Source organism: Halichoerus grypus, chromosome 1, assembly GCF_964656455.1.
Source record: "Halichoerus grypus chromosome 1, mHalGry1.hap1.1, whole genome shotgun sequence".
In the NCBI taxonomy this organism is placed as follows: domain Eukaryota; kingdom Metazoa; phylum Chordata; class Mammalia; order Carnivora; family Phocidae; genus Halichoerus; species Halichoerus grypus.
The window spans coordinates 211,184,044-211,198,212 of record NC_135712.1 but is presented as its reverse complement, the minus strand read 5'-3'; the positions used below and the strand labels follow the sequence as shown (position 1 = coordinate 211,198,212).

General features: G+C 55.9%; 1 protein-coding gene across 5 annotated transcripts; it reads right to left on the bottom strand.

Moving 5' to 3' along the window:
• Positions 1–1,370: 1,370 nt before the first annotated feature.
• Positions 1,371–13,219, bottom strand: MARCHF2 (membrane associated ring-CH-type finger 2). 5 transcript variants are annotated; one of them, XM_078056413.1, is made up of 6 exons: positions 13,081–13,219; positions 9,458–9,780; positions 5,410–5,605; positions 3,826–4,035; positions 2,793–2,931; positions 1,371–1,969 (listed from the first exon to the last, which is right to left on the bottom strand). In XM_078056413.1, the coding sequence occupies exons 2-6, from the start codon at positions 9,631–9,633 to the stop codon at positions 1,935–1,937; spliced, it is 756 nt and encodes a 251-aa protein (XP_077912539.1). In that variant the 5' UTR covers positions 9,634–9,780; positions 13,081–13,219; the 3' UTR covers positions 1,371–1,934. The 5 variants fall into 5 exon arrangements, with proteins under 5 accessions (XP_077912539.1, XP_077912549.1, XP_077912540.1 ...); XM_078056423.1 differs by having other exon boundaries at positions 9,458–9,685; XM_078056414.1 differs by lacking the exon at positions 13,081–13,219 and adding an exon at positions 10,424–10,539.
• Positions 13,220–14,169: the final 950 nt, after the last annotated feature.

The window sequence follows — 14,169 nt, the reverse complement described above, 5'->3', positions numbered from 1 at the left end:
TCGAGCCCCACATCGGGCTCCCTGCTCGGCGGGAAGCCTGCTTCTCCCTCTCCCACTCCCCCTGCTTGTGTTCCCTCTCTCGCTGTATCTCTCTGTCAAATAAATAGATAAAATCTTTAAAAATAAATAAAATAAAAGTGTTAGAAGAGATCTGCAAAGGAAAAAGCTTTCTCTTTTCATGATGGCACATCCTGGGGCCTCTGCACTCTCTTCAGGGACAGCACATTCCAAAGTCGGCCTGGAGAGGTGGATGCCAGGCCTGTACAGCGTAAAAAGCCACAAGCATGAGAAGGGCCCTGAGTGCCAGCTGAGCCGGGGCACTAGGTATGATCCTGTTCTGCAGACGCCTGCTCATCTCTTCAGCTTCCTCTCTCCTGCCCCTCTGCCCCTGAATCTCAGGGCTCCAAGCATGGCCCAGCTGCCCTGCTGCTCCTCCCACAGGCCACGCACGTAGTTTCCAGCCTCCAGGCCTTTGCCCTTTGCTCTCCCCCCCCCACCCCCCGCCCCGCTGTGGCCAGGCTGGCTTCTCCCATGTTCTTCATCTAGGGCAGAAAGGGTTTTTCTCCCTCTCTGGGTGAGCCACACAGCAGACGGGCATTCATGCGGTAAACAAGAGAACATGCCAGACACTGTGCTAGACCCATCCAGGATGTGGAATCTTGGGTGAGTAACCCCAGTGCTCTGAGCCTCTGTTTGCTCATCTGCAAATGGGATTCATAAGAGAACCCCGGAACCCACCTTTTGGATCTGCTCTGAGTAATAAATGTGGCTCAATGCAGGGAACCCTCAAATGTACAAAGCTCAGAAAGAGCTCAAGAAGTAGATGCTGTTACTAGCATGACCATATTCTGCTTCTTTTCCTGAGTCCTCCCGGAAGGGGACACAGAACGCTCCACACTGGAGCCATGTGGACCAGGGGGTCAACCCTATCTCTGCCTCCTGGAGCCGTGGGGCCTCAGACAAAGGCTTCCCTGCTCTGAGCCTCAATCTTCTCTGTAAATTGGAGGTAAGAGCCATTCCTGCCACTGAGGATGGGCAGAGGGAGGGCACCTGCGAAGGCTCAGAACCTGGGAACCCTTGCTAAGTATAGTGACTAGGAGTATAAAGGGCCCAGCATGATACCTGGCCCACTCTAGATGCAAAGTAAATGGAAACTGTTCTTCTTACGTGTACTTACTTTAAATCATTTATTATATAACCCTGCTACCTGCTCTTCACTCAAAAACCCAGGCTTTGCTTCTTCCAGACTTCTACAACAGATCCCTCAAAACCAGCTGAGGGGCTGGTTTTGTTTTTTTTAACCTGACTCCCTTCAGGTCTCAGGTGCCTCCCTTTGAGGCCTCGGTTCAGAAATGTAACTGACAAGTCCGTTTTGTCCAGCAAGGGCTCCTTTTATTCATTCGGGGTGGGTTTTTTTGAAACGCAGTGCAACTTTATAAAGTCGAGGGGTGCCAGGAAAGCAAGCCTGTCAGGTGCAGAGAAGTGCAAGAAGCTTGCGGAACCTCCCAGCTCCGTGGGCGCCCTGGTTCACCTACGGCCGTGGCTGCTGGCCCCCAAGGGGGCCGGGTGGGCCTCAGAATGAGATCAGGGTGCCTGCTCTGTCCGAAGCTCAGGGCCACGTCCATCTGTCCTCATGTACCACAGTGTGCAAAACAGCTGGAAAATATCTTCACGTGGGATCACAGAAAACAGCTCCGCTTGGTGTCTCTTGGCCTAAGAAGCATTCCGGCCGGGCAGGAAGGGTCGGGCGGTTTTGTCCTTCCAAATACCAGGGCGTCACCAGCTGCCTCTGGCCCTGCTGGCCCGGCCTTCACACAGGTGTCTCCTCTGCCACCTTCTTCAGGAGTCCTGCTGCCAGTGAGGAGTGCTGGGCGTCCTCCGAGCCATCTGCATCCCGGATCTTCAGGCGAACTTTCTGGTTGGTCCTTCTCCACTCAGAGTAGAGCTGGCAGTGGTAGCGGAAGGAGACCTGCAGGGCAGGGTGGGGGTGGGTGGGAATGCCAGCCGCTGGTCTCCACCCCAGGGGAGGGACACTGAGCCCAGGTGGCACCTGCTCTGGCCCAAAGCAGGGCCAGGCTCATGCTTCTAGAAGCAGAGACAGCGTTCATACATCTCTCACACGGACTGTGTACACACACCCATTCACTCTCCTGGGAAAACTCCCCACCGGCATTCAGGACCCTGCAAAGTGCAGGGGTCGGCGGCAGGGAGCAAGGAGCTCCCTTTCTGTTTCTCCCAGGATGGGACCGAAGTAGTACAGCCTCTTGGAAGGGATTAAATGTCACCGGGTCAGAGAATTGCCCAAACTCGGAAGCCAGCAACATGTTCTTCGGGAGGTGAGTGGACAAATAAATGGCGGGACATCCAGACAAGGGAGTATTAGTGCTAAAAAAAGAAATGAGCTCTCCGGCCATGAAAAGACATGGAAGAGCCTCAAATGCAGGTCACTAAGGGAAAGGACCCAGGCTGCAAGGCTCCAGACTGCATGATTCCAGCTCTGTGACATTCTGTAAGGATGAAACTATGGAGAGGGTACAAGGATCGGTGGTGCCAGGAGCTGGGGGGCGGGGGGGCAGGGATGAACAGACGGAGCCAGAGGACTTTTAGGGCAGTGTAACTACTCTGTATGATACCATAATGGTGGGTACATTCATCATCCATCTGTCCAAACCCCACAGAACATACAGCAGCAAGTGTGAACCCTACTGTAAGCCACAGAGGCTCTGGAGGATCGTGACGTGTCGATGTAGGTTTCCTCTATTTTAACGGAGGTGCCCCGTCTACGGCCATACCCCCCTGAATGCGCCCGATCTCGTCTGTAATGGAGGTGCCCCTCTGATCCCGCGTTGATGGCGGGGGAGGCCGGGGATCGGGATGGGGATATGCGAGAACTCTCTGTATCTTCTGCTCAATTTTGCTGTGAACCTGAAACTGACCCAATAAATAAAGTCTATAAAAAATTTTTTTTAAAACCAATGTCAATGGTTCATAGTCTTTGATCAAGGAAGTTCCAAGAAGGCATTTGCACAGGTGGTGCTCAAAGCACTGTTCATAACAGGAAAAAAAAAAAAAAAAAAGGAAGGGAAAGAAAACATTGGAAAGAGTCCCGGTGTCCATCAAAAGGGATTAGTTAAATAAATATGGTACATCCAGACCATGAATAACTGTTGGGTGGCTGCCTTTTTTTTTAAAGGACATCAACAAAGTGAAAGCAAGCAGACTACGAAGCAGTACCTATGGTTTCATACTATGTGCTTTAAAAAAAAAGAAAAGAAAAGAAAAGAAAAAACCTGCTAGTGGATGCCAATCCTTTTTGAGAAGGGAATGCTCCCACAGCTAGACAACAGTGGTTAGACCTAAGAGGTGACACTGGGGGGCTCCTCTCTGGGCGAGGGTCCTAATGGCTGCCAGTCCAGTCCCTCTCAATCCCAGTGGCCTTCCCTCTCCAGCTCTTCAGCTTCCTGTCTGTCTGTCCCTCTCATTCTCCTGCTCTTTCTCTCCCAGTCTTCTGGTCTTGCTCTTCCTCTCACCCTCCCGCCCTCTCTATCCCCTGACCCCAGCTAGTCTTGCTGAGCTTGTGGATGGCGGGCCTCCATTCAATACTGCCAGTCAGGTGTCCTCATCTCTCGGGAGTGGAGGCTCACCCCTGACTCACGGCTTCCCTGGGCCTTGGCTGGGCTCAGAATCTGGAGCTCCGTGAGATGCTGGGAATCACTTCCACCCGGGCAGAGGCAGGCAGGGAGGCCCCCAAGCCACTGTCCAAAGCCCTGGCCAGCCTGCTCTGAACCAGAGACCCCCAGATGCCTCCAGCTGGCAGCCACTCACCAGCGTCCAGAGGACGTAGATGGTGAACAGGGCAATGGTGAGTGCGATGAGCCCCACGGCCTCGAGCCGGCTGTGCAGCCGGAGGTGGTCCTGGGCCCCGCGCAGGCACAGCCAGCCTGAGATGGCAGCCAGTGGCGTGATGAACAGGAAGCATACCATGTCACAGCACAGCGTCCGCTTCTCTGTCCGAGGCCCCGGGTCCTTCAGCCACTGCGGGGGTGGGGGGAGGAGCAGCTGAGGCGGGCTTCATAACGCCCTCCCACGAGCCCCGGCCTGGGGATGGGGGTGCGGGACCTCCAGGCCTCACGCCTCTGCCTGCAGACACCCATGTGGATGGGCGGGCCCCGCAGGACCAGCCTCTGGCCGGGCGCCACCCTCTGTACTTTCCTTCCCTCCCATACTTACTAAGCCTACGATGAGCTCCCGGGCCCTGCTAGGTGCCCCCATTGTGCAGACGGGGGATACTGAGGGCACAGAGGGATGGACTCATTTGTGCAAACTCACACAACTGGTCACCCACAGAGCCAGGACTGCAAGCTGGGGGGGGGGGGGTCTGGCTGGGGGTCTTGTCGCAGGGCCCCCGCAGATGAAGGGGCGAGAGAAGTGGGCTTCGCTCATGGTAATTCCGGTCAATGGAACAGAAGGGTCCCTGCCCTCCCGGAGCTCCCACGCTAGTACAAGAGGTATGAAATGGGGTGGATGGTCGGGGAGGGGACGGCCTTGTTGAGGAGGGGACCGTGAGTTGAACGGAATGAGCAGAAGCAGCCATGTGAAGAACAGGGGAGACAGCACCCCAGGCTGCAGAACAGCAAATGTGGGGCCCTGATATGGGAGTATGTGGCCTGGGCAAAGTACAGCAGGGAGGAGGCCCATGTGGCTGGAGGGCGAGGGCAAAGGGAGAGGGGTGCAGGCGGGTGCTGCCTCTCCTACCGTACTGTTCTCCTGAACGCCCAGCCACCCCGGGCGGGCCAGGGGCCTTTCCAAGAGCCCACCCCCAGCCCAGCAACATGACTGTACAGCGCTCAGCTGCCCCCTCCAAGCAGGCCCGGAGGAGTCCGGGGGGCACCCGTGCAGCCAGCAGGGCTCCGGAGAGCAGTGCGGCAGCCACCACGCCCGAGAATGCTCATCTCGGGCCTGACCCACGCCGCTCAGGCTAAAGTCTAAGCTCCTGGGCACAGCCCACAAAGCCCGGAGTAGCTGCCAATACCTCCTCCGGGCCACTCTCCCCCTCCTGTAACTCGCTCCACTCCAGCCACCCAGGCTTCATCAAGCACACCGAACTCTTCCTGGCCTCAGGGCCTTTGCACTTGTTGTGCCCTCTGCCAGGACTGTCCTTCCCCAGCTTGGGTCCTTGGCATTGCTGGCTCCTCATCCTTCAGGTCTCAGCTTCAGGGGTGACCGAACAGGGAGGGGGCACGGGGTCTTGGGCCTGGTTCCCCACCCCCATCCACAGACTCTACCATGGGGGTGGGGGAGAAGGAGGTCCACTCCATAGAGAAGGATCCTCCTGGGCAGTTCCCTCCTCCGGCCCCAGGCCTGTCTGCCTGCCCCCTGCCCGCTCCAACCTGGGGCTCCCAAGCATACCTCTGTGAGGGACCGGGGCCGCTTCTCCACTGCAAACTCCGTGTGGCACAGCTCACAGTAGCTGGTGTTGGACGAGGAAAGCCACCTCTCCAGACAGCTCTTGTGAACGGCCCCCAGCGTACCAGTGCAGCCGCATGGGGACAGCAGGCTCTCCCCATTTGCTCCCTCGTGGCAGATCCGGCAGAAGGGACCATCGCTAGACACAGAGATAGAGCGCATGAGCAACAACCAATCTTCCTGCCTACGCCTGCTTTGCTGCCCACTGGATCATAAGGTCAGCATTGCCCCTGCGCTGCCACTTGGCAAACTCCTACTCATCCTTCAACACCCAGCTCCAGACCTCCTTTCCTTTGTAAAGCTTTCCCAAATTCCCGGAAGTGCAGCAGTGTGCTCCCTCCCCAGGGTTCCTGTGGCACAATTTTAGGCCCAGGGTGAGCATCTCTTACAGCTGCCCATCTAGCATCTGTTCCTCCTTTCCCTGCAATACTCCCCTAACCGTCCCGGGCAACCAACCCACTCTCAAGTCTCGGTCCTCAAGGACTAGAGCAGAGCTGACAACACCCCTGATGACCTCAGGCCTGACCGATTAGAACACCACACACCCCTGGTCACCAGGCCTGATTCAGGGAAAGGCATGTGTGAAGCAATCAGAGTCACTGTGATTAATTCCTGAAATTCTCCCCGCCCCCTCAACTCCAGAACTAGAGACAGCAAGGCTGATGTAAGTCTGGAGCTGATGGCAGCAGTCTGGTCCCCATGTGGAGTCTGTGAATGATGCCAAACAGAGGAAAGCAGAGCCAAGCAACAGGGAAAGACAGATTCTCAAGGACACCATCAGAGGCCCTGGATCTAGTCTCACCTGAAGGCCACGCTACTTGAGAAACCTGTGCATCCAGGGAGAGTAGTTCCCCTGCTCCTGTGTCCTAGGTAGGCTCAGAAGACAGACATAACAAGCGTCCACAGGAAGCCACTTGAGGGAAGCCTCAGCCCCAGCCTGGTCTCTGGGGATACTGGGTCCTTCCTGGGGCAGCTCAGGGCTGGAGGTGTGGCCTTGGTGGGCGCAGAGGCTGTCCAGCACATGAGTCATTGTTTTCCAAACATTTCTGCCCGGAGAGTGGACCGCAGGAACACACGAAGGAGGCGGAGCAGGAGGGCCGTTTTCCAGATAACACCAGTTTCCCCTCAGAAACTGTTTGCTATCCTCTCCTCAGCGTCTCCTGCTGTGGGGCAGAGCCTGGCTGCTTTGAAGCCAAAACCTTGAGCGGACCCCTCATGGCTACTTTCTTCTCAGTCCTGTGCCGGGGCTGCTGCCGTCCCCTACGATGTCAAAAGGCGGTACCGGGCTCCACCCTGATCCCACAGCGCCCCTGCCCAGAGTTAACAGGAAAGGAATCCCTGCTCCGGAAGCCAACCCCAGGAAGTGGAAGGGACCAGAACCTTGAGGAAGAGCCACGTCAGTTTGGGGTTTGTCCCGGGGAACCCTACTTTTTTGGAAAAGCCACTTCGGAGAAAAGAAAACAAAATGAAACCTGACTTCTTGCCGAGCACTGATTAAGGACCGTGCCCTGTTCCAAGGGCAGCACGTGGATGAATCTGTTATTCTCCCAGGGAACCTGCGAGGAAGGGGCTATTTTGCCCTCCTTTCACAGATGGGGAAACTGAGGCAGCAAGGGGTGACCCCGTTTGCGTGAACTCACACGGCTAGTAGCCTGTGAAGCCGGGGCCCAGGCCCCCCTTAGTGGCCATGCTACACTGCCTACACCGTTCCAGATGGCAGGACAAGAGAAATGGGCTTCGCTCATGAAGTTCTGGCAGGAAAATAACGCAAATGGCACAGTTGAGAAGGAAATGGACCAGGGGTTGGCGGGGGGGGAGCCTCAGTGGGGCTGCCCAGGGCACACTCCAAGAGCAAGAGAGGGGAGAGTGTGGGCAAGGAAACCGGCAGAAGCCACGTCGAAGGGGCAGCAGGGGAAGGCCAGGAGGAAGGGCCGGGGGTGCAGATATGCCCTGGGAAGCTTCGAGGACGGCCTGGGCTCGCTCACGGACTGGTGGGCAGAGCGCCGAAGGCTCAAGAGGATGAGAACCCTTTGGACAAACAGCAGCCTTCTCTCTGGGAGGGTGGTTCTGCCCTGGTCCCCATCCTGGGCAGGTTTGGGATGAGTTGTATCAAAACTCAGAGGGGAGGGGCACGTGGCGGGCTCAGTCAGTGGAGCCTGTGACTCTTGATCTCAAGGTCATGAGTTTGAGCCCCACGTTGGGTATAGAGATGACTTAAAAAAAAAAAAAAAATCAGAGGGGAGAAGCCATGAGCAAAGAGGCCAAGGAGCAAATCAAGAGGGCCTAGTGGTCTTGCAGGCATGGCTGTCCTTACCATCAGCAGGGGTCACTGAGGGACTCTCTGCTCCCTGCCTCTTGCCCTGCCTCTGAGGACTGCAAGACTGGCTGGTGGGACTGAACGAGCTTCTCCCCTTCCAACCCAAGCAGGAGCCCCGGGTTCAAGCTTCAGCAATGCTCATTGACACTGGCAGGTGTCCGCCTCCCTCTGGGCCTCGGTGTTCTCAGGTGTCAGGAGGGAGGGTGGGGCAAAGCGGGGTCAGCTCACTCACTGCCCCTCAGGCACCCCAGGTAGGGACCCCCTAGCCTTGGTCAGCCTCTTCCCAGGCCCCCTACCCCACCAAATGTCCCCTTGCTCCCAGCCTGGCTTGCCCGGCACAGACTCTGTCCTGCCTTCAAGGGGGCTGATGGAGATGCGAGTATAAAAACCCACACCCCGGAGGAGGCCCAGGAGAACTCTCCATATCATCTGGGCTTGAGCGAGGCTTCCTGCCGGAAGTGACGCCAAGCAAAGACTCGGAGGGTGAATGGCAGTGAGCTCCCTCCAAAGCACTGCAAGGCCTCCCATCTGCTTCTTTGGATGTTGGAATGAACAGCTTATGAATTAATTCTGACACAGGCCACAACACGGATAAATCCTGATGACATGGAGCTCAGTGAAACGAGCCAGTCACAGAAAGATGAATACCATGCAATTGTACTTCTAGGAGCTCCCTGGAGGAGTCACATTTGCTGAGACAGAGAGGAGATGGTGGGCGCAGGGTGGGGGAGGGGGCGGGGAGTCCGTGTTTCATGGGGACAGAGGTTCAGTTTGGGAAGAAAGTTCTAGAGACGGGTGGTGGGGGTGGTTGCACCACAGTGTGAGTGTAGCACTGAACTAACTGTATACTTAAAAAGTGTTACAATGGCACATTTTAGGTTATCTCTATTTTACCACAATGAAAAAAAAAACTGGAAAAGAACTTAGGAATGAAATCTTAGTAGATAAACCTGACGACAACGCGAAAAACTTGAAAAATTAAAAAGAAAAAGATATCACTCAGAGTCTTGTTCCCTTAGCCAACCTGGTGGCTGTTTTAAATCCAAATGAGTGAAAATGGATTCAGATTCAGATTTGAAGGGTTCACCTCAAACTCTTTTCCTTGAAAATGATGACAAATTGGCAAACCAGGCAGGGGAGCTCACATGGGGGTCTGGAAGGCCCGCACCGGGGCTTAAATACTTTTATTGAATGCATACGAGGTGGCAAACCCGCGGGCAGACACCGTATGTGGACCACAGCAAGAGCCTCTCGGAACAGTGCGATGAGGAAGGTGTCCCCATCTCCGAGAGACGAGGGTAAAGTAAGTTGTCCCTGGTCCCTGAGGGAGAGGGGCTGCAGGGCAGGATTGAGCCCAGGTGTGCTGTGAATCCACGGCCTGTCCTGTGAGCCACTTCCTTATCATGCCTCTCCAAACCATGAGCTACTCCCCACCATGTAATCTTCAGATTTCACCTGACAATCTGGAATTTCCGCTTTTCCTGGAGAACCAGACCTGGCCGGCCGGGGCCTCTGTGTCTGCACCGCAGTTATGACTGGGGCCCCTTTCCCTGGTTTATTCGCCCACCCGGTCCCTCTAGATGATTGGATTTCTGACCCCAGATTGGGAGAAAATCACTTGGCCCAGAGAGTAAAGCGAGTGAAGGCAAAGACCCCTGCTCGGGCGCCACTCACCTTGACGTGTCCAAGGCTCGGATGACGGTTGAGAGGAGCCGGCCATCCCTTGAAGTCACCTGCGCCACGTACTGGGGTGGCCCGAGGCCAGTGGCCTCCACGACCTTGGAGAAGGCAGGGCTGCCCGAGCAGTCACACAGGGAGCCAGGGAGGTGGCAGCAGTCACCCGTCGTCATGGCCACAGGGAGCCCTGTGTCCTCAGGGCCTGAGGCCCATGGTCCCAGGAGCCTGGGGAGAGGCCGGCAGGGAGGTTAAGGGCAAGGATATCGAGCCAAACACTGACCAGGGCTTGAATCCAGCTCTCGGAGCCTCAGTCGCCCAATCTGTAAAATGGGGGATTCAATGAGATGCCACTTGTAACTCAGCCCAGGCCTGACGCACAGTAGGGGCTTGGTTTTATTATCTCTAACCCTCCTGAGAAAGGCCAGCCAGGTCCAGCCCTCAAGGCCTGCAGGCCACCCCCAGCATCACCTCTCCAGACCCGGGAAGGGCCCCGAACAGTTACTGAGAGCCTGCTGTGGGCCAGGCCTTGTGCTTGGGGCTTCTGTGGGCTGGAACCCTGCCCGCTGACCACCTAGACACTTGTTCTCCATGGACTGGATTTCCGGGGCTGCGCTCACAGCACGTGAGCCTGCCTTGGAGTTGGGCAGAACTGAGCTAGAAACCTGGGCGAACAGACCAGGATGGGGCATCGTTTGATACCTCCTGGACACCTCAGGCCTTCAGGAAAACGACGCAGGCTGGGAAGGACTCGGGCAGCCTCTGTTCCTACTGGAGCAGGTGATCCAAGCCATGCCCGTGTCCTCGAGGAGAAGCAGTGGGAGATGGCCGGAGACTTAGGCAGCGACCTCAAGTCTGCTCTGGGTGGGGGGCTTCAGCACTATTCTCCCCCCTACCCTCGGGTCTGTTCCACCAAAACGAACCCTTGGCAGCCTTCACCCCCGTCCCAGAAGGAGCCAGTGAGACCTTGTGTGTTTTCCCTGAGAACTTCCTGGAAGTAACAGAGGCAACACAGGAACCCTGGAGCCAGGGGTCCCCGAGGTCTTGTCCTCAGGCCTCTGTCTCCAGGAGCTGCAGTCCAGAGACGCCAGAAACACTCACTGAGGCACCCCCTAGGCAGCTTTTATCAACCCCTGCCGGCCAAATCTGACACCTAAGACAGAAGGGGAAAAGCCAGAGTAAGTGATTGACTAACGCTTTGCACCAAGGCCATCATCTGCCCACGGATCAGCACCCTCTGAACAGTTCAGCCAGAAGCCTTCCTGGCCCACCGTGCCCTTCGGAGCCTCCACAGTTGGGCCGCTGCCAGCCAGATAAGCAAATATCAGCCCAGAGGCAGGAGAAGCAGGGAGGAAGACTGCTTGGCCCAGATAACATCCTCAGGGCAGCGGTGGCGGGGGGCCTGGCATGTTGTGTGCGCTCCTATCCCTCCCGAGGAACTTCCGGCTCAGAGGTCAACAGGGAAGCCTCTGGGCTCTCCGAGAGAATGCACATAGAGGGGAATCCATTCTTCCCACCCCTCCAAGCATCAGCCTTAACATTCCTGCAAGGAATTGGGCGCTCCGAGAATCATCAGAGCTCCCATATATTATGTTCTGCCATTTCTGTTACTATTGGGTGGGGGGGGAGATTCATCAGTAAATCTGCTAAAGCAAGGCCTGAAAATCACAAAATTATGACAGCAGCTACAGTTCGTTAAGGACCTACCGCATGCTGGGTACTGAGAAGCTCGCTGAACTCTAAACAGTTGCCCTAAGCGTCCCCTTCAAAGATCACCTGCCTGGAGAGGCCTTCCCTGACCATCCTGGCCAAAGTGCCATTCGTGACCACATTATTGTGTTCATGGAATGTACCCCTCCCTGAAGTGCTCTTACTTCTTCACTCTCGGTGAGCTCTGGGAAGGGGGGACCAGGTTGGACATGCACTCTGTCGTCCCTGGCGCCTGCCCTGTGTTGGGCACAAAGTTGCTGCGTTTCATTTCTCAGCCCCTACTCTGTGTAAGAGCAAGGGGGGGAGAAGAACCCTCCTGACCCCCATACCTTGGTCTGCCAGGGCCCGTGGTGGGAATCAGGGATGTCTAGAGGCTAGAGGCTTGTGCAAACCACAGAAGCCTGGGCTTGGAAGGGGCTAAACTCAAGGCTGGACTCAGTTCTGGGGCTGCTGGGCTGGGCGAGTGAGCCGATGCCTCAAGTGAACTTGGCCCAATGCCTGGGGAATAGATTTCACTGAGTCTTCACAACAAATCTATGACATAAATCTAATAATTACCCTCATTTGACAGGTGAGGAGACTGAGGCTCAGAGAGGGGCAGCTATTTGCCCAAGATCACACAGCTAAGAAGGGACAGGACCAAGATTTCAACTTAGTCCAGTGAGTGGGTCTAGGACTCAGAAGACCTGGATTTTTTAAAATCTTGACTCTGTCACTGATGCTGTGTGTCCAGGAACAAGCCACTTTGCCTCTCTGGGCCTCATCCTTCTCTTTTGTCAAGTAAGTTGATGGAGCTGATGGACTTTGCTGAGGGACTCTTGAGAAGGAGCCCCCAGGCTCAATTCCTCCGGCAAAGCTTGTCCTTGTCTAGGCCCACTTGGGGTGGCGCTGAGGCAAAGCAACCTGTCCAGCGTCCTTTCCCTGAGGGCAAGAAACTACAGGAAGAGGAGTCAGAGGGCCCTAAGGGTGCCCATTCGGGCAAACTGCTTCACTCTCTGGGCCTCAGTTTTCTCGTCTGTAAAATGAAGGTCATAACAATACCCAGCTCATACGCCCCTAATTATTAAGAAGTCAGTAAATATTAGCTCTTCTTAACGATTACTGTCATCAGCTTACAGAGCTGTTAGAGGGTTTGATGAGACAAGGCACAGGCAGAATCTGGCACAGTAAGTGTGCACTAAATGCTGCTCTTATTTTTAGAAGAAATGTGGAGCCTGTAAAATGCATTCATTCCTCTTCGCTCGCCAGAGAGAGGCTCCTGTGTGTCCTGCAGTCCTTGCACGGCCCTGCATTGGAGGCCAGGTTTAAGCCCAGCTCTGCTCTCGTTCGATGTATGGCCCCAAGAGAAAAGACTTCTCTGAGCCTCAATTCCTTCGTCTAACAGGGAACATTTCTAGTACTTCCACCTATTAAGGTCCCTAGAGGACTAAATAAGAGAATCATATAAATTCTGGCTACCCCGTTTTGAGCACCCACTAACAGCCAGGCACTCTGCTAAGCAAGTCCTTTGTAGACAGTGCCTGGGTCATCATAATATTTACTATCTTCCAGGCAGAGCCCCGCTGGAAGGAGGTAGAGGAAGGCGCTTATTGACAGCCTACTGTGTGCAAGGGTCTTTCCTCATCCGCCACCTTCTGAATTCTCCCAACAAGCCCCATGAGGTTGGCGCTGGGATGACCCGGTTTCACAGCTGAGGAAACCGAGGCTCGGAGAGGCACCTACTGTGTGCCGGGTCCCGGGGACCTCCCGCCGCCCTCGAGACGGGAACTGCGATACCTCGTTCCGGAGAAGGCTGAGGCCGAGGGTCTGAGCCTGATCGTCCCGCTCGGGAGCCAGGCTCGGGCCTCGAACCCGGGGCCGGCCCGCGGACCCGCGCCCCCCCCACCCCACCCCATCAGCCCGCCCGTGCCTACCTGACCCGCGGCCGGGCCGGGCGGCCGCGCAGGCCCCTCCACTAGCCCCGGCCCCGGTCCCGGCCCGGCCGGTCCCGTCAGCGCCGCCAGCTCGGCTCCGGCCGGCACCTGCGTCCGGACACCGCCCGCCGAGCCGACGGTGCCACGGTCCAATGGCGACTGCCTCTCGCCCGCACTAGCCAATCCCCGCGCACGTCCCGCCCTAGGAGGCGGGGCCGGAGGCGACAGGGACGTCCTGGGCCGCACAGGCCCCGCAGCGCCGCAGCTGCTGGCTCCGCCCCCACCGCGTCTTAACTCCGCCCCCAGCTCCGGCTCCACCCCCAACCCTGACCCCGCCCCATCCCGGCAGGGGGCACGAGCGGGGTTGGTGGCGCCACCTGCCGACGACCAGTGCTAGCTAACCGTTACAAACTTGAACGTGACACCCAGCTAAGGGATTTGTAAGTGTTCATCACCTCCCATATGCTTCTCATTAATTCTGGGAGGGAAAGAGAGACGAACCGTATGATCACACTTTACAGAGGGAAAACGGCAGCCTAGAGAGGTTAGGGGGCCGTGGAAGAGCCTAAAGCCAACGCCATTTATTCATCATTCACTTGCTCATTCATTCATGCAATAGGTTCATTCACTAGATGTAATAAACATCAATAAGAGGGCCTGTTATGAGCCAGGCACTGTATAGGCTCTGGGGACACAGGGTTAAGACAAATACTGTTGCCTTCATGGACCTTAACCTAGGGAATTAACCAATTGTGTAATTCTTAATTACAAAAGTAATAAATTGTAGCAAGTGAGGGGGACATATCATGGAATAATTTGGAAAGTCCAAAAATACTGCCTTAAGGAAGAAGCAATTGAACTGACAACTGATACAGAGCAGAGGGGAACTAAGAGAAAAGAGGGGAGAAGAATCCCAGGCAGAGGGTTCAGGCACATGCAAAGGGCCTGAGGTAGGATGGAGAATTGCCTCAGTACTCCTCTCCCCTCCTGCCCCGCCTTTATGAAATATATGGAGCAATTCGATTACCTCAGTTACATTCTGTTGTGTTGTACTAGCTTTATTTTTCAGAAGTGAAAAGATAAATCATA